Source organism: Arvicanthis niloticus, chromosome 3, assembly GCF_011762505.2.
Source record: "Arvicanthis niloticus isolate mArvNil1 chromosome 3, mArvNil1.pat.X, whole genome shotgun sequence".
Classification (NCBI taxonomy): domain Eukaryota; kingdom Metazoa; phylum Chordata; class Mammalia; order Rodentia; family Muridae; genus Arvicanthis; species Arvicanthis niloticus.
In genome coordinates this window covers 69,187,749-69,208,080 of record NC_047660.1, presented here as the reverse complement: position 1 = coordinate 69,208,080, position 20,332 = coordinate 69,187,749, and the positions used below count along the sequence as shown (strand labels likewise).

The window sequence follows — 20,332 nt, the reverse complement described above, 5'->3', positions numbered from 1 at the left end:
AGGTTGCCCCTCCTTCCCAGTCTGAATTATTACTATAATAATGCAAACTTTAAGCTTAAAGTGTTTACTAAGGGCTGGGAAGATAGTTCAGTGAAGATAGTGGAGTGCCTGCCCAGCCTGTGTAAGGCTCTAGATTCAATTCTCAGCAGTGTGCTGTGTAGTTGTCTAGGAGCTCCCATTTCTTTATACACTTCATTTGCGTTATTTATGTGGTGTCTCCATTTCATTTCCCACTTTTAGAGCAAGTCTCTTCCTCTTTAAGTAGGAGACATTCTTATCACGAAGAGTTAATTTTAACTCAAGTATTTCAACTCACCTACTGAGTTTTCGTGCTATTTTTTAAAAGACTAGCATATTTTAATATCTTAATATTAGTGAATTAATAATTAGCACATTAATTTTAATGAGGTAAGGCATTATAAATACGTAGCGGCGATCAATGTGTCCACTGAAAAACAATAGCAATTACTTGAATTTGCATGGTTAGAACCCTTGTAGAGTTCCTAAGGGGCTCTTTTGTGCAGTTCCACCCCAGGCCACAGGGGGCGGAGCAGCGCTTTCTGGCTCGCCATTATCGACGCCGTTTCTGTCTCTGTCGGAACCGACCAAGTCAGTGCGGAAAAGGGGAGAGAGATTTTGCAGAGCGTGAGTAGGCCTGGCCCATGATTGATGTCGTCGGGAATTATGCTCCCTTGTAATTCTTTATTTTAAAACACACTGAGGCAGACACATTACTCTGCGCGGTGACCCCCAGAAGACTCCTAGGCCGTGCCGGGGTGCGCCCATCATCCCCCCCGTTCCCCACCCGGCGGGCGAAGGTATAGTCCGCTCCGCCCCGCTAGACCGGAAGCCGGAGCCTCTCGGCTGGGGAAAGTCGGTGCCGCGGCAAGGGGTCACGGTCCGCGAGCTGTTCGCGTCCGGGCCCATGGGTCTCCATGGCGACAGCGGGGGCCCGGCAGCCCGAGCGGGGCTGTGGCGCTCCGGGGGCCTCCGCGGCAGCGTGGCCGTGTTCGCCGCCGTGGCTGCCATGTTCACCCTCACGCTGCCCCGCTCGCTGCCGGGGGGAGACTCGGGTAAAGTACTCGCAGGCCGCCCTCTCCCCGCCCCCTGTCTCCGGGTTCCGCCCGCCACTTCGGCGTCTGGCCCCGCGACCATCGCCGGAGCTCCGCGCACGGTTCTGAGTTCCAGAACCAGTTCTCTTTCCGGTCTGGATCTCTGATCTCTGTGTTCTCGAACTTCTGATGTTTCAGCTGATAAAATTTAACCACTGTCCACTTTCCCTGGATCATTTTTGCCTGTATCACCTATCGTGCCCTTACTGTGTCACCAACGAAAAGATTGACAGTAGTTAACAAGTAGCATGGAGCGTTCTACTATGTTTAGAGACGGGTTATTAAATAAACCGCATTTTAAGTGGTGGTGAGTTAGGGAGGCACTAAGGATATAATGTGGTTGACAGTGGTTAGGTCCTTCAGAAGGTCAGGAAAGAGGTATATTCCTTAGAGGTATATTAGCACGCAGAAAAGTTAGAAAGGAACTCATAAAAGGGAATTCCAGGTGCAACTTAAAGCACCCCTCTTCCTGTGAAAACGAAAAGTAGATTTCACACCAGATTAAGCCAGGGCATAATTATCCTATATTTGAGACTAGAAACAAGTTTCTGTGTGTGTGTGTGTGTTTGTGTGTGTTTGTGTGTGTTTGTTTGTGTTTTGTTTTTACAGCCAGATCAAGTGGTCAATAATTCTTCATAATAATCAGCAATGTTTTCAGAATGGTGGTGTAACAGAACATAGCCAAACGATTTCCTGAAGAACCCATGAGCTGTTTGTAATTTCACTACCAGAGATGTTCACCCAGATTTGGTGGCTGATTCGGGGAGCATTTATCATCTCCCAGTCTGTGGATCAGTAGCGCTGGGTTCAGTTTAGCTGGGTTCACTAACACAGGACAAGGTGGGGGCCAGGGTTGCAACCTCTCGGGGCCCTGTTTAGGGAGCATCTACTTCCAAACTTAAGTCTAGCCCTTTCCTGTGTGGCTCTCTCCAGAAGAGCGCTGATTCCTGTCAAAAGAAAGAGATAGAGCATTCTGTCACCTCTGTCATTTTTGAGACCTAATCCTGGAAGTGATATGCCACTGCCCTGTTTTATTGGAGGGAGTCAGTAAATCTAGACCAGTTCAAAGGGGAGAGGATTACACGGCAAGAAAGCCGGGAGATGGGGATTACCAGGGCTGTCTTCAAGATTGCCTGCCACGGGAAGAATCCTTGATGCTCCATTTTCAGGTCATCTCTTTCCAGTTCCACTGAGCACTTAGTGGGGGTGGTGTTTCATTAGCATAGCTGGGAATGGAGTTACCAATTTTCAAAGATTAATATTAAACAATGAAGTAGTTTTAGGGTAGCAAGAGATTTGATTTTAGAGAGTTTAGAGTTTACATAGCTCTGTACCCATTAAAAAGTATCTACAACAACTTATTTGAGCCACAAATACGGGATGAGAATAATAATAACATTGCATTTACTATAGACCACTCATTGTTCTAAGTGCCTTTTATGGAGTTTTGCCCTCCCAACTGCCCTAGAAGGTAGGTCCTGTAACTTTGTAGATAAGAAAAGCAAGGGTAACCTACATCCAAAGTCACAGTGAAAAGAACCTAATCAGGTTTATGTTGGAACATTCTTCTTAATTCGCACTCAAACGAGTTTTGTGACATTGTTAAATTATATATCACACATAGTGATAATAAGTTTGAAGTTATTGCCTTCTTTTTAAATTCTGTATTTCATGTGTTACCAAAAGAATAAAGTTGTGTATTCATCTGAATTACCAGACTTCTTATATGTTCTGATTTGTTTACTTCTATGCTAAATAGTCATTGCTTCTGATATTTTATGGTCATTTTCAGGAATCATCAGTGAGCTATTTTTCATCTTTGTGCCAGTGTGGAAACTCTGTTTAAGCTTACTTTTGATCATATTGTTTCTGTGATGTACTTGAATGCTTATGAATATATATTCTGTCAATAAACAGAATACATCTGAAAACCAAATAAAGCATGCATTTTTTCCTGATAAGTGTTAAGTTTTCCTCTATAGATATATCAGAGTGTGTGTCATTGCCAAAATTATTTTTTGCACTAATAGACACTCATATTAATTGACAGTTCTCATGATCATTAAAAGAACTAACTTACAGATAGATTGATATATGTTAAATATGGTTTTTCTACTAGATGATATGTGGCCATATTAAACATATGTACCCTGGAAGCATCTACAGACAGCTCTGGGCTTGCTTCTAGTTTACATTTGGGACAACAAAGTTGTGTGTTTCAAACCTGAATATACTTCAGAATTGTCCAGCAGGTTCAAGTGGTAATGATGGAAGACCTTTAGGAAGCTTTGTTCTGTTACTCGCTTCTCTTTAACTGAGGAAAGCCCCAGGACAAAGCAAGAACTCAAGAGGTGCTGAGTTTATGTCAGTATTTACTTTGCCTTCCTCTTTTTCATATTCACTTTAAGAACATTCCCTTTGCTCTTGATCAGGAAGGCATTATAGATTCAGAACAGTGACATGTTTTGTTTAGATTGAAATTGCCAAAAATTGATGGACTTCGCAAAAAAAATACAAGTTGTGTGTGTGTGTGTGTGTGTGTATGTGTGTAAGCAGTTAGAGGAAAGGATGTCAGTGTTAGTTTGAATACATTCTGAATGGAAGAGAATGGAGACCTTGAAGCTGGCACTTCTGCTATGCTTCGTCTCACAGATAAGAGCACAAATTGAGCAAAGTCATAGAGTACAATTGTAGGATCACTGTCAGTAGTTACACAGGGAACAGTTTGAAGCATTTTTAGACTATAAACAATTTCTCTGAAAGATGTTGGGGACACAAAAAGTTTTTCAGTTTCTGAGACACCAACATCAGTAATTGGTCACGTAAGCAGCATGGTTGCCCGTAGGGGGCTTCTGTGAGGCTGTCATTTACTGAAGAACTCGAGGTTTGTGAGTGGTAAGGATGACAGTGTGGTGTGCTGTCTCCACCCTCCAATCACAAAGCATTTGTTTGATTCTTTGTAGGAGGTCAGAGAAGAGACTGGTGGTGTTTTCTTGGCGGGATCCTGAAATGGATATGATGATGTCTTTAAACTTGGAGAGAAATGAAAACAACGAGCTGGAATATAATCCCATATAGGAAATTGCTAAATAGTCCAGCATGTTCTGTGGAGGAGAAGGAATAATAATGGATAGAGGATGCTGGGGCTGGAGCTGTGTAAGGAAAGGTGATATTCAGAAATGGAAGATGATTTGGGCCTTGACACATTAAGGGAAGAAAAGTTGAGAAATAGTTGAGGGTGAGTAGTTGAGAGATGGTGGGGTGTGTGTGTGTGTGTGTGTGTGTGTGTGTGTGTGTGTGTGTGTGAATCAAGGACCAACCTACTGGAACACCGGCATTCAGGGACAATAGGTTGTATGGGGAAAAGGCTGGCAAAGAGACCTCGAAGCCATTAGGCCTGACCTGAGAGGCCCTTATTCTTGTTAAGATATTTGAACTTCATTACTAGCAGCCATTGAAAGCATAGACTGGGGCTAGGATTCGGCTTCTTGGTTTTGTATATCTTGGAGGAAGGGTGCTGTAGTCAAGAATAGTTTGGGAACAAAAGATACATTAAAGTAGATAAGCCCAGGCCAGGTAAGGTGGAGGTCTACTTTTGTAACTAGGGCAGTAGAAATTAAAGGCAGAGTATTGATATCTGCCAAGAAATAGAAAATGAACACAAGTGCTTTTCCTAATAAGCAGTAGTAACCACAACTCACTATTATGACTAATGTCTCACTGTGCTGCTGTGCAGAGCAGAGGCGTGAGTCAAAAGTAGTGTTTTAGGTGCTTTCAGTAGCAGACACTGGATTGCTTACTGTGCTGTGAGCTTAGAAAGGACCGCTAGCACAGAGGAGCCCCATGCAAAGGGTGGAATGACTTACTGGTTTAAAGCAATATATTCTGGGAGAGCTTACCAAAACAATACAAATTGTTTAAAGATACCTAACTTAATGTAAACAATTATCCAAGTGCCAGCATTGTCGGGTAACAGGACACATTTGACAGTGTCCAAAGCTCAAACATGTTTTATGTCAGACAACTGCATCTTTGTTGTGGTTGTTGTTGTAAGACGGGCAGTCTCACCAGGTTGCCCAGGCTGGCCTTGGACTTATGGTAATCCTCCTGCCTCTGCCTCCAAAGTACTAAGATAACAGACCACACAGCTTTACGACTGCATCTTTATAAGCTGTGCTAAGTTCTTGAGAGAATGCAGAGTGTCATATGCATGCTCTGTAAATGTGTTTGTATATTTGTAAGTAAGTACAACATTCAGGAAGGAAAATGATTTTTTTTTTAATGTGAGAATTCACCTGTATTTCTACTGACCAGTTATTTAAAACTTTGGAAGATAGTTAATAAAGACCTATGGGGGAAAGTCTTGTTAGACCGTTTCATGCTGTTAAATCTCTCCAGATTTACAGTTTTATCCAGTCAAATTAATGCAAAACCCCAATGCAAGCATCCGGATTTTGAAAACTTTGGAGGAGTGTCATTCTGTAATAGTAATTATTGGTTTTACATTATTTTTTCACAGGGGAACTGATCACAGCTGCACATGAGCTTGGAGTAAGTATTAGTTTTATTGTTTAATCAATGCTCTCATTAACAGTTTTAGGAATTAAGAAAGTTTAATTAAGCGTGGAATAAAGTAGATTAATTTATTTTCAAGCCCTAGTTTTTAGTAACTTATAAGTACAGTACGTGACAATTTACTTTAAGTTTTAAATCCAATTAGCTGAAATTATAAAGCAAAGCCTTTACTATATATACAGTAGCTGGCTTATTATCACCCCAAATTTTGTATAAGCTGTGGAGAATAAATCGGGTTAACCATTTTAATAAGTTTATTATTTAATAAACTTTATTATAGTGTGTGATCCCTTTAGTCAAGACCTTATGACTGTCAGCGTGGTGGTAATCCAGGAGCAGTGTGGTCTTTCAACTCTAACCAAGATGGTATTTCAGGACCAGCCTGTTTCAGTAACCTTTTAAATGACCCGAATGTACTGTGAACCTAGAGCACAAACTGCTTAAGGACTGACATGGAATATGTCATCCTTTATTTAGGTGACGTACCATAGGATAGACAGGCCAGGTCCATTAAAGAAAATAACCATATTGACAGAGATTTCAGTAGGGAGCCTCTGTTAAGACATTTAGTCATCAACACGTCGTCCTCTTGCTTGCCCGAGAAAAGGGCTGCTTTTCAGTTAAAGCCAGTGTGACACATCTTTGTAGATGAAAACTTCTAACTGTTGTTTATTTTTCCATAGGTCGCCCATCCCCCGGGCTATCCGTTGTTCACACTGGTATCTAGCCTGGTAATCACCCTCTTTCCATTTGGCTCCGTCGCCTACCGCGTCAATCTCCTCTGTGGCTTATTCGGGGCGGTAGCGGCTTCGCTCCTTTTCTTCACCGTTTTCAGGTAAAGTGGTTGATTAGTTAACTTTGAGGAATTAGTGTTACGGGCTCCTTGCTGCCAGCTTCAGACAGTAGTAAAATCTTTGCTTTAGGTGGCTTCCCTCGGTCACGTGATTTCACTTTCTTTCCCCTCAGATGTACAGGGTTGGCTCCACTTTGTACAGTGGGGTGAGCATGTCACCTGTTCATTGTCACACTTCTCTGGTTAGGCAGAACTAACGAGGTTTGTCATTTTACACAGATGAGGGTGGCCTGACTGAACTCAGCAACACCAAGCTTGTCTTAGAAGTGGTCAGTTCACCTAATTACTCAGCGTGCTGCTGACGGCAGCTGTCTCTCAGGCTGGGCCCGATACCCAATTACATTATAAATATGAACGTAACTGCATGCGTTGGAAATGAGGCTGTTAACCAAGGAAATCACGTTTGGGGTATGGTTTTAGTGAGGTTTCACATTGTCCCACTGTAGCCCTCAGGGAGGGAGGCAGAAGTCTTGCTGACTTCTTTGATGGAGACGTTCATAGTTGGAAGCTACTATGCTTTTAACAGACTGGTTGCTGGTCTGGAAATAATTGGTGAACTCATTTGCCTTCGATGTTTCTGCCTCCAGTCTTAACTTAGCCTAGACTTGTTCCCTAAGAGGATGATACCAAAACATACAAATCGTGTTTTGTGGAACATGGAGGGGAAAATCCTGCTTCCAAAAGCTTTTGTAAGCTTTCTTAAATACATAAATCATCATCATCGTCATCATTGTCATCATCATCATCATCATCATCGTCATCATGTAGTATAGTCTCAGTAGATTCCATTTTCACTGATAATTTTAGCAGTTAGGATTTTTAAATTTTCTAAATTTCTTTTGAATTATTTATAGAAGTGGTAAAGCGAACATAATAACTCAAAAAGTTACTTTAAATCTATTGAAAGGGTTCAGATAAACTATTACAGTTTTGATGGTTGACTACACGTTATCCATATCACTCTGTCTGTCTCCATTGAATCTTACACTTCAATAGTCTTTTAGAAAGCAATGTGCGAAGTAAAGCTCTGCCTGGGTTGTTTAGTGCTATGAATATTTTTTCTAAAAAGTTGGAATAATTTTGATTAAAACTATTTCTTCTGAATCTTCTATGACTAAGTACCTACCAGAGTTTTTATTGAGAGAAAAACTGATCTTTTTTTCTTTTAAATATTTGAGTTGAAATTTGAAATTTAACCTGTTCAGTATTGAAGACATTAAGTTACTAATTTTCACAAGGAACTTTTAAGAGAGACACTTCAGCTGTATGAATTTGTGTGTGTGTGTACATGTGTGCATGTGTGTATGTTTGTGTGTGTGTGTGCATGCTTTGAGGAACATGAGACAGTTGGTGCTGTAAAACTTTTCATATTTTCTCACATATTATTGATGCCGTTCCATAGGAAGCTGCTATTTTTAAAAAATTATATATAAAAACCTCTTAATCCAAATAGCTTTGGACAATAATTTCCCTTTAGTTGCCTAGTTTAAAAATAGCTTTTCTCACTTTTGCTTGAGCATCTGAGTTGTAGATGAGTACCTTGCCATGTGACTCTTTGATTTAATACACAGCATTGTTGATAAATCATTATACTGCTGACATTTTACATCAGAATCTAATACTACTCAGCTGGTTCTCTAAGTCGTTTCACAAATATAGTACTTCGGAAAAGTTGTTTTCTCCCTGAAAAAGAATCTAACAGCATCATTGCTCACATACACTTTAGTATGAAAATGCTTCATTATTTTGAATACAAATAACTGACAAGGTACACGTCCTTTGGGAACAACCCAGTTCAAGTGGCAAATCTGTTTTGTCAAACAATAGACACCCTTCAGAAAGGAGAAGCCATCTCTATGGTAATAGGACTAACAGGAGCTATTGATTGAAGGGAAGAAGACATTAGACAACGTCAGCTGGCTTGTTACAATTTCATTTGTTGTATGACCTGAACTTAACCTCTGAAACCTTTCTTCTGTGACTATAAACCCAACAGCAGGAGAGGTTTTGTGCAACCATTATACTGGTGGCTTTCCCCCAGGCCTGGCATACAGTAAATATATCCCATTATAGATTCCCTCCTCCCTCAAAATCTGTTTAGGAGACGTTTCACTACTTTATTCATTTACAGACAGAGTCTTCTTTCCATTTCATTGTTGAATATTGAAGGGCTTTGATCCAGGAAGCTGTTGGCTTCTTTCTTCTCCCCAATACTTAGGAGAGAATTTCTGTACATGTGGGTTCATGCTGACTGGTGTGCAGTAAATTAATTCTTTTAACAGGTTTAGGATTTTTTTTTCAGGTAATTGTTCATGTAGCATTCACTATATTTAGCTCTTGGGGTGGACATAAAGACCTTCTGTACCTTTTAAACAAAGAGTGTGTTTCAGAAGCAAATTTCTGTTTAAATGTGTTGATGTAAAAGGCTCCATTTTTTTTCAGTAAACATGGCTTAGATTGAAAGAACTATTTATTCGTTGTTTCCAATTACTATGTAATCTTTGCTTTTTTTTGTATCCTTCTCTTGCCTTTAAAAGCCCTAAGATATCATTAACACTTCACTTTTTGTCAGTCTTCCTAACGGTTGGCAGGACCTCATTTGTATTGATTTGCTCTAATGCAGAAGTGCATGAGTAAAACAGCACACAGAAAGCAGTGTGTGGCGTTGCAGTTTATCGAATTAGAAATAGTAGCAGTGTGGCAGTGCTGGGAGTCTGTTCCCTCTGGGACATGTTAAAGCATGCGTTTCCTTAGAGGAACTCAGTCTTTCACCTTCACTCAATTCATCCTTATATCTTTATATTAAGACTATGTAACTAAGTTAGTGTTTTAAAAGAACAGAGATTTTTCTTTTAAGGCCACTGAGGTAAATAATTTTTAAATGTGGTAGAATGTAATTTAAAGTATCCTATTTGTAATTCATAGATGCTATATATAATTTTTTAAAGTTATAGGTAATTTAATCACAAATATGAATGCTATCTAACTTTACTTACTATTTGAATTTCCAAGTTACTTGCCAGGAAACATCTAACTAATGCTCAGGAGGAGAGCTAACGGCATCCTCAAACATCTACACCAAATACATCCTGTGTGCTATCATTTAAAGAGAAGAAAACACACAGACAGTGCTGTACAAACACACTGTACTTCAGGAAGCTTTGACTGTTTATAGTCTCTGGTCAGGGAACATCTTATATCATTTGTTTGGGGAGGTATAAGGTAAGAAAAACATTCTCAGTAGCCTTGAAAGTCAGCCATTGAGGATGATGGTGATGGTGATGGTGGTGGTGATGATGATGATGATGATGATGATGATGACTTCCAACTGTTAGTGTCCAGATGGAACTGCAAACAAATCCCTCCCACAGTAGCTGGTGGCTATTGACTACCCAATGAGAAATGAAAGTAAAGCACTTCTAGTTTTTATAACAAAATTCACTTTTAAAGAATCTAAGATAAACCATCCATTAAATCAGCATACTTTCAGACATTCTAAAAGTCCCTGTTCTGGAAATTTATTAAAAAAAAAAAAAAAAAAAAAAAAAAAGACCATTAGCACTGTATGATATGAAATCAGACTCTTAGTGTAGAATATGTCATGTAGACTATATGTGTATTAATAATCAGTGGTATATTAGAACTACAGTGACATTATCATCAATTATAGCAATAATAGTTGAGTATCTTCTGACAGGTTATTTTATGTCCATATTTTATACATAGAATTTCGCCATTTTTTATATTGTATATTTTTAAGCATTAATTCACTGCTAAAATTAATTTGATTATAGTTTTGGAAAGTGCTTTGATTCTAAGCAGTGTATCTGCTATTCTTACAGCTTCTATTAAGATGCCATTCAATAAAGAATAGAAAATGAAGATGCCGTACCTTGGAGAATGCAGAATCTCCTGCTTAAGGGACATTTGGATTTTCCAACTCAAAGAGTGTCTTAGATTATTGCCATAGAGAAGAATGTGCCGCGCTTCCTAATTTCAGAAGTAACTATGCATAAGTAACAAGTCATCACCCAGCTTTCGTGCTTGGAAGTACCAGAGCATTCATTTCCTTTCAGGGGAATATCTGTGTTGATCCCTGGTTAATTGATCATATATTTTTCTCATACTTGTATTAAAATTGCATTGACTTTGGCTGGTTAAGCATATTAAGAGCCCAGTTCATTTGCATTTTCTTATAAGTTGAGGGACATATTAGGCTCAAATAGCAAGGCTTCATTTTGAAGGGAGAAAAGCAGGCCAAAACTCTTTTAAGACTGTAGAGTCTTCTCTGACAGCTAGTCAGAGTTAGAATTAGTTCAAGGAGATGTTAATAATGCACTGCCTGGCCTAATCCCTTTGATATCACCAGGTATCCTCCTGTTCATGGGTTAATTGCTTTAAAAGCGAAGGCAATATTCTGAGCGGTGGGCCGCTTCACCTTTTCACAGCTGTTACCATTGAGTGACAACTAAATCCCATGTGTAAGATGAGGAAGAGCTCAATCTCCAATTGGGAGAAAATTTATGTAAACCGCAATCCCTTCAGAATGTGCGGAAGTCATAGACTTTCTTGATTTACTCTGCTTTTCCCAGAAAGCGCTATTGTTCACTTTCCTAAGTCCCATCAACCCTTTGTAGCAGAATATCACAGCGGCAGCAGATAGCTTGAAATATATAAATGCTATCATAGCTCTGATTAATAGCAGTGCTTATGAGTCAAGTCTGATAACAGTGCGGCTCTCCACTCAATTTCAGATACTGCTAATGGAATCTGTCTTCTCCAATTGTAATATGAGAAGGCCTAATTTGCCATGGAGCTTGGAGCTGTCACCAGTAGGGGATTGTGGGGTCAGATGGGAGCTGCCAGGTTTTTGCCCTGCAGCTTGTATCTCTCACTTTGAATAGAGCAGCCCCCTGCCTGCCAGTTAGCTGATAGGCCGCCGTGGGGCTTATGCCACTATGTACAATAGGAAAGGGCTGCATAGGCTGACTTTATAATTGTGAAGCCAGCTCATATTTCCACAGCTACTGTGCTGCATAATTTCTAATAAGTGGTTTTAACAAATGTCAGATTATGAAAAGTTTCCTCAATTACAAAAACTTATAAAACATTTAAATTGCTAAATCTGTTTCCTGCCGAGATCCTTGCTACTGGAACTAGTCCTCAGTTACTACTGGCCGGCTAATAAATGCACATATTTCTTAAAATTACAAATAAAACGATAACTTGTAACTCACCCAGACTTGCAGCTTTTCAGTCTCACAGAGATAGGTGATAGCCTTAACGAGTTGACTATTAAAATGCATTTCATAACTTCGGCTGATTCAGGTACTTCACGGCAGTTTCTTGTTTTCCATGTTTCTTAGTGTTGGTGATGAAAGTAGCTTAATACCCCCAATATGTTGGTTTTAATTAGTTGGATGTTTGGTGTTTACTTCCTGCACTTGTGTGCACACGCATTAGTGTGGCAATGGGGCCACATCTTCCAAGTGTTCGGTTAAAAGGACCTCTGGTGTTGAGCTAGATGCCCTGGTCTGTGCCTTTGACAGTAATGTGCTGGAATATACTTGGAGGCAGTGTCAGTTCAACCGCTGGACACCAAGCACTCCGTCAAGCCTGAGTAGCAAGCTCATTTCCAGGTGCTCCGTGTTTGAACACGGGTGGTCTATAAGCGGGCCACTTTTTGAAGTAGGCAGCACCTCAGCAGGGATTGCTCTCATTGTGCCAGTTCCTGGCATACGAGAGACAGTGGGGCGCTAAAGACTTACACAGTGCTTCTTTCTAGATTGTTTAGGTACAAGGTAGTGAGGGACAATGCAATGAATTGTTTTAGACTTTATAGCTTTATTATATGGCTATATTTAGGTTAATCTTTTTTGACTAAACATTTTATGGGGCTTGAGGAGGCATGCACACACCGCAGTGCACCTCTGGAGGTCAGAGAACAGCTTGAGGGAGTTGGTTCTTTCCCTTTACCATGTAGGTCCTGGAACTCACGCTCAGCTCTTCAGGCTTGGCTTCGAGCTGCTTTACCTGCTGAGCCATGGTGCCAGCCTCTAGACCTCAATTCTCACGGAAATGGATTGATTACATTTATTCATGGAAACTGTTCATGATCTGATTCCTTCCATTTTAGTTGTGCTATGTAGTTTTTTTTTTTTTTCTTTTTGAAGGCTTTAAAATTTTTCTCCACCTTTGTATGGTTTTAAATCATGGATAACACGTGGCAGTTTTCCTTTCAGAGCTCAGTAGTTATTACAGGCAAAAACAGTAGACTTGGCTGGCTCAGAGGGTGAAAGTAACCTTGGTAGGATTTTCTCAGAGGTGGCAACACATTTTTTATAAAATGTTGGATAAGGACTTACTTTCAAAGTTATTAAAGGTGGGAAGAATGTCATTTTTGAGGCCTAGTGGTGGTGGCTGATAAAGAGACAAAACTAGAATGTACTGTGTTCTCAGTTGTTTTGTTCATCAGGTCTGAACCTGGAAGTGAAAAGGTTTGGATCCCCCTGCTCTCTGCTGCCTAGACCTTGGCACATTTGATGCTCAGAGAACATTTGCTACGAGGATGCTGACTGACAGCAAAAGAAAGGAGTGTAACAGTGCTTGGTTTTTTGTTCCCTAAGATGCTAGTTTGACCATTCTCCACATAGCCTGGAGAGATGAAAAATTATGGTGTTGATTATGTGAATGAGCCAGAAGGAAACCTTCACATCATTTTCATGACTAAAACTCAGGAATATAAGAATATGGAAGGATAAGAATGATGCATGTGGTGGGCAGTGGTGGCGCATACCTTTAATCCCAGCACTCAGGAGGCAGAGGCAGGCCCATCTCTGAGTTCAAAGCCAGCCTGGTCTACAGAGTGAATTTCAGGACAGTCAGAGAAACCTCATCTCAGAAAACCAAAACCAAAGACAGACAGGCAGGCAGGCAGGCACGCACGCACGCACACACGCATGCACGAGCACACAAACACACACACACACACACACACACACAGAGAAAGAGAGAGAGAGAGAGAGAGAGAGAGAGAGAGAGAGAGAGAGAGAGATGCAGTTGATCTCACCTGCTTTAGCATACTTCCTTCCTCTAATCCATTGTGCCTTCTCATTAGGAAGTGACACTCTAGTAATTTAGTAACCAGTGATGTGCGTAGGCTGCTGCTCCAACTGCCTGCTTCCGCTTCCACTTCCACTTCCACTTGAAGTAGGAGTGCTCAGTCTCAATGAAAGCTACTGCACCCCTGGTGGGATTTTTTGTATGCAGGTATCATTGAAGTTAAACAGATTCATGAATTTTATGAGGCACATCAAATGTGTGTTTGGAACGAGTTTCAGGGTCTGTTATTTGCCTTCTGATTGAGGGTTAGACAAGTATGTGACTATACATGAAAATCAAATACCATGTAGTGGAAAGAAAAATGCACAGTATCATCTATAGCAAATCTGTGTCGGTCCTATAAATTGTAACCTCCTGATTTATCCATTGAGTCAACAGATGGATACTGTTGTCAGTGAGAAAAATACTGCACAATCAGTAGCTTTCTTAGGCGCCCTCTCTGGCTCTCAGGGATGTTATGCACCAAAAAGAAGTTGGCTCTGTTCTAACTAGAGAATAATGGTGTTCACACCTGTTAGGATGGACTTTCTTAAAGCCATCACAGCCGCTCTCCTTCTGTGGAGCAAGTCTGCCATTTGCATTGCTCAGTGAAACTGAAGAGACTTGACATCCTTCCCATACTGTCTTCATATGTCTGTCTGCGTTGTACAGGAGCACTGCATTCTACTGAACTGTGAACCACATGATTTTGTTGTTGTTTTCAGTACATCCTAACCACAGTTTTCCCTCCCTGCACTCCTCCCATGCACCCCCCAAGATTCACTCCTCCTTTGTTTCCCCTCAGAAAAGAGCAGGCCTCCCAGGGATATCACCTGAACACTGTATAACAAGATGCAATAAAACTAGGCACAAAGCCTCATATCAAGGCTGGGAGACGTAACTCAGTAGGAGGAGTAGGGTCCCAAGAGGAGGCAAAAGAGTTAGAGACCCCTTGACTCCCACTGTCGAGTCCCACAAGAACAACAAGCTAACAACCATAACACATATGCAGAGGCCCTAGCTCAGAGCCATGCAGGCTCTGTGATTGCCACTTCAGTCTCTGTGAGCCTCTATGAGCCCTGCTTAGTTGATTCTGTGGACCCTGTTCTTCTGGTCTCCTTGACCCTTCTGGCTCCAAAAACTCTTCCTCCCCCTCTTCCACAGTGTTCTCTGAGATCCAAGGGGAGGGACCTGATAAAGACATCCAATTTGGGATCTGTCTCTGCCTAATATTTGGCTGTGAGTCAAATGATTTTAGTGATTAAAAAAGAAACCAAGAAGATTTATTTATTACAAGTATATCACATAATGTATTTATACATAGAATATGTTTATGAAAAATAAAACAAACTTGGCCTGACAGCACAGACCTATAATCTGAGCTACTGAGAATAGGGTAGAAATATAGGAAATTCAAGGCCTGTCTGGAAACTTAAAGAGACCTCATCCCAAAAATAAAGTTACAGAGGCCTGGGATATAGCTCAGTATGGGTTCAATCATCAGTAAAACACACACACACACACACACACACAGAGTCTTTTCTCTGTCTCTGTTTCTCTGTTTCTCTCTGTGTTTCTCTCTCTCTCTCTCTCTCTCTCTCTCTCTTTCTCTCTCTCTGAAAAATAAAATTCAGAGAGGGTTGGACATGCAGCTCAGTGGCGGCTCCATTGACTGCTGTGTCTGTAACCCTGTGTTCAAACCCAGTACAATAAAAATAAAACAAAATACACTTCAGTGACTTAAACCTGATTATGTTAAATCGTCAGTATTTTTGTTTCTCTCTACTGGTGTGGCACCTTAGAATTAACTATACCTCTTCAGCAGTATAAAAACTTTGTTTTGGCTACTGACACTGATATGTGGCTACCCTTTACAACACAGTGGTTGTTTCATTTAAATTATCACAGCAGTAGTATTCAAAGTAAATGATTTCTATATGGCTCATCAGGCTATACCTTTTTATAAGTCACAGTAAATTCTAAAAATGTGTTGTTTATTTGAACCAATATTTTCTTTGACTTCACATAAAAAACATCTGGATTAATAAATACTATAGTTACCTCATCACAAAGTGTTAAACTGGAAAACACTGTCTTTAGACTGTCTTCAATGTCTTAATGAGTCTGTGATCTCCCTTGAACCCCCTTCCTTCCTGTTTATTATTGTTGTGACCAAGTATTATGAATTAGTCAGGCATTTTTGTATGTCTTTTAGTTTTTACTAAATTTTAGTTTCAAGATTCTTACTTAGCACATTATTAACTCTATTTGCTTTTTGGAAAGATTACTTACTTATTCAGGTTTGTTCAAGAAAATGAAAGAAAAATTGAGATAGGGCTCGTGGATTGCCAAGTAAAATCACAATGGAACCGTGTGTGGGTGTGTGAGTGAGTGTGGGGGGGGTGTCTGTGTGTGCATGTGTGCAAATGTGACTGTGTGAGTATGTGTGTGTTTGCGTGTATATGTGTGAGGGTGTGTGTGTTTGGATGGTCTGTGCACCCCATGCACACAGTGCCTGTGGAGGCTTGAGGAGTGTGTTGGGTGCCCTGGAACTGAGGTTAAAAGTTGTTAGCTGCCATGTCGGTGCTGAGAATCAAACCCATGTCCTTTGAACAAACAGCCAGTTCTCTTAACCCTTGAGCCATCTCTCTAGCCCAACAATGGGGCTTTTGGTTAAGTCATTTTTATTATTATTTTTTTAATCATCAGACTTAGTCTTTGGATTGATGGCAATTGTTTTGTCTTATTTAAGGAAATATTCCTAGTTAATGTGCCAGGTAGACTTTATGGGTAGTACATGACAGCTTGTTTTATGGGCTTAAATCAGTAGTTTCATTTAAAAGTCATAGTCTAATATTAATGCCAGACTTGACATCCTCCATCTTTTGTTTTTATTTTGAAAACCAGGTCTTACTGCACAGCCCAGACTGGCCTTGAGCTCCTGCTTCCGACTCCTGAGTGCTGGGATTCACAATATGCACTATCACGCCCATTTCCCTTCCATTTATTTTTGAAAGACTCCTTAGAAAGAAATCAGGGCTGTTCAGTCATATCTGCAGGAACATTTATTAATGACTTCTTATTCTACTTACATAATTTAGCCCAACTGAAAAAAATTACATGTTACAGCTTTGTGGGGCAGAGGGGATCCAGAGTGTGTTCTTACTCAAGGTTTTTCCTAAGGGGTTTCAACTAACTCATCTAATCACTCGAAAGCCATTCCCTTGTTGTTAGGAAGGGTGATTCCAGGGCTTAGTAATCAAACAGGGCACCTTGGAGGTTGGAGGACTTCAGGGAGGACTTTCATAGAGTCCTAGGAAAGGCATTTCCTTGGAGCAGAGTCTTGTCACCTCTCTTCTTAACACACTTAAGAGCACACCCACTCTGGGACAGTTTTACCATTAAGAGCCTTGTGGTATCATCTAGGAAAACCTGCCGCACGTTCAATGTTTTTCTGCCTCCAATGTGCTGTGCCTTATTGATATCGAGTGCTTAGTGACGCTTGGGGCAGTAAAACAGACGATGGCAGTGTTGTTGAACTTTGTCAAAACATTGGGAGATGGTAGGAACTTTTTTACACATCCATATGTGGAAGGCGGCGTAACTGCGAACCCTCTGTATTTATCATCCCCTTGGAAATATTTATTTTGTAAGTAAAGAGTAAGTCGAGTAATATGAAAGACAAAGGTGCTCTTTACATAAATTATTTCCATAGTCCTCCCAAAAGAATATTTGAAGATTAAAGTACAGAGTAATGAGAGGAGCGAGCATGCCTTAGTGTCTAGAAGTTGTATCCACACGGAGATTATATTAATTTAAAAAAAATAATGTAACAAAGAAGGAACCCTTTAATTTTCTACCTTACTTGTTGCCAGGATACCACCTTTTATAGTTTTAGAGAGCAAGCCCGTAGGGGTATGGTTCTTTTTATGTCTTTAGAATTATTTATTTTATTTTACATGTATGACTGTTTTGTCTGAATGTATGTATGTGTGCCATATACATGCCTGGTTCACACAAAGTTCAGAAAAGGGCATTGGATCCCCTGGAACTGAATTTACAATGGTTGTGAGCCTCCCTGTGGCTTCTGGGATCTGAATCCAGGTCCCCTGCAAGAGCAACAAATGCTCTTAAATACTGAACCATCTCTCCAGCCCCCGAGAGCATGATTCCTAAAGGAAACAAAATTTACCCCAAACATAAAATACATTTTGTTTTTGCAGTTTAAAGAGTCTCTTTGCCCTATGTGGGTTTCAGGGATCAAACTTGGGTCCTCAGTCTTGGCAACAGGCTTAACTAACCACTGAGCAATCTTGCCACACTAAGATTTCTCTCTAAATAATGGAATAGTTACAAGCTTGATTTGAAAGTTGTATTGTTGGGGTATTGCTCAGTGGTAGAGAACTTGCCTAGCATGTGCAAGGTTGTGGGTTCAATTCCCAATACTTCAAAGGGGGAAACAAAAAAGAAGAAAGAAAATGTTCTAGGCTGAGGTTGAGTGACTTAGAGCCATTGCTCTTTGAAGCCCATTCAAAGCTGTAGATTGTGTCTTAAATATAAAATACACAGTATGAAAAGCATTTCGATATACACACCATAAATGTATGTGTGTATTTACATGGCTATCCTGTGGTATCAGTAGTCCAGATTTTTTTTCCTTTGTAATATATTTTATAGAGAGAATTTTAAGTTACCTAAAGGTTTTCTTATCTTTTGATTGTTTACAATAAAAAGTTTATATTCTTAAGAATCAATTATTTTTAGAAATATAAAAAAAAATCACTTAATACATTTAAATTATTGACCACCTTGAGGACGGGCAAGTACCCTAATCTTAGTGAAAGTATTTTAGGGAAAACTTAGAAAACCTGGTGCCTTTATTGAGTTATGAATAAAATTTACAGTGAGTTATCTAAGTTAATGCAAGCTATGCTGTAGAGAAAGAGGCACGGAAGAAACCCGGAGTTGGGGAAACATCCTGTCTTACAATTTGACTTTAATATGCCCCCAAAACATCTGTGTGGTGAAGGCCAGCTGATGGGCATTAAATACTTTTATTTAATTTACTTTTGATGTTTTCATCCATGTATATAATGTTTTGATCATACCCATGCTCCTGCATCCTCTCCTCTTACCCTCCCACCTCCCGCCTCTGAATCCTTCTTTCCCGCTGATGGACCACTCTGGCATCATCTGTGGCTTACCCCAGTGATGGGCTCACAGTGTGATGACACTATTTGTAGGTGAGGCGAGCTAGGCAGTGGGACCTGGTAGGAGGAAGTGGGTCGCTAGAGACAACTTTGGAAGGTCTGTCTCACCCCTGGCCTCTCTTGTCTTGCTGCTGCTGACTGCCAGGAGGTGAGCAGCTTTCTACTACCATGTCCTTTTGCTGTGATGTTCTGCTTCAGCTTAGCCCAGAAACAGTGGAAAGAGGAGAGGGGAGGGAACAGGAGGGCTACGGAGGGAGAGGACAAGGAGAAGGAAGGGGAAAAGGAGGAAGCAGGTGCATACAGGTTGACAGAATCATTATAGAGCTTGCCCATGGCCATGACCTTCTATTAGGGTTGTGATGGAAGAAGAACCATTAAAGGGTTAGGTGCCAACAGATCTAAGACTGAGTTTGTTTGGACTCCTTCACTGTGGTGGTGATGGTGGACATCACCTTAGAGTTTATCATGCTTCAGGATTGGCTTAAGCTCGGGGTGATTACTAATAGCCAGAACAGGGCAGTTAATGGTACAGACGGAGGGAGCTGTAGTTTTAACAGCGCTGCCTGCGGCTAGAGAAATGGCCCGGCAGTTAAGAGTGCTGGCTGCTCTTGCAGATGGCCCAGGTTTGATTCTCAGCATCTACATAGTAGCTCACAGATGTCTGTAACTCTAGTTCTAGGTCTCTGACAACCCCTTTGACCTCCATGGGCACTGTATATACTTGGTACACACATGCGTATTACCCCTTTGACCTCCATGGGCACTGTATGTACTTGGTACACATGTGTGTGGCAAACACTCATACACTTAAACCAAAAATAAATATTTTTAAAAAGTAGTTAGGAAGTCTGCAACTTGTAAAAAGGTTCAGCAGGGAGACAGGAAGAGGAAATGTGGACCTTTATTTCTCTCAGAAAAACAAAGTAAATAATGAAAATCATGAAATAGACGATAAAATAGCAAGAGCTGTGGCTGGTAGAGAGGATGACTGACTTGTGACATCAGGTTTGGGGTAACACGGTAGTCAGTTGGACATACATAAATTTGAAACTCAGGGATGACGCATGCTAGGCTATTTTTTTCAGTATGTAGTTGTTAGCTAAAAGCAAGCCAGTAGATAAACCAGTTTGTGTGGCATGAGGGGAATAATGCCCTCTACACGAAAGACTAAAATGATAAAAAATATCAGTGTTAGGAGTTCATGGGAAAAATGGAAACACTGAGAGAAAACATAAAATATCTCAAACTATGTAAGGAGGAGCAGGGGTGTGTGGGGTCCCACATATCAGTCTTACAGAATGGGCCTGGAAGAGTTACCATAGCAATGGACAACACAGTAGAGGACCAGAATGCCCACTGTCACTGGGGGTGGGTGGGAGCTGGGAGTGGTCTGCAATAGCGAAACACACACACACCGCGGTGTGCACCGGTGAGATGAAGCACAAAAGGCCAGGGAGGAAGGATTTGAGCAATGTAAGCCG

The 20,332-nt window shown here is 40.7% G+C and overlaps 1 protein-coding gene across 3 annotated transcripts in view; it reads left to right on the top strand.

Annotated features, from left to right (window-relative positions):
• Window positions 1–832: 832 nt before the first annotated feature.
• Window positions 833–20,332, top strand: part of Tmem260 (transmembrane protein 260) — a 61,497-nt gene continuing 41,997 nt past the window's right edge. Inside the window, exons 1-3 of one of the 3 annotated variants that reach the window (XM_034497611.2) lie at window positions 833–1,073; window positions 5,632–5,663; window positions 6,371–6,522. In XM_034497611.2, the coding sequence (XP_034353502.1) occupies window positions 926–1,073; window positions 5,632–5,663; window positions 6,371–6,522 (332 nt within the window). In that variant the 5' untranslated portion in view covers window positions 833–925. The other 2 variants (XM_076931143.1, XM_076931144.1) reach the window with 2 other exon arrangements.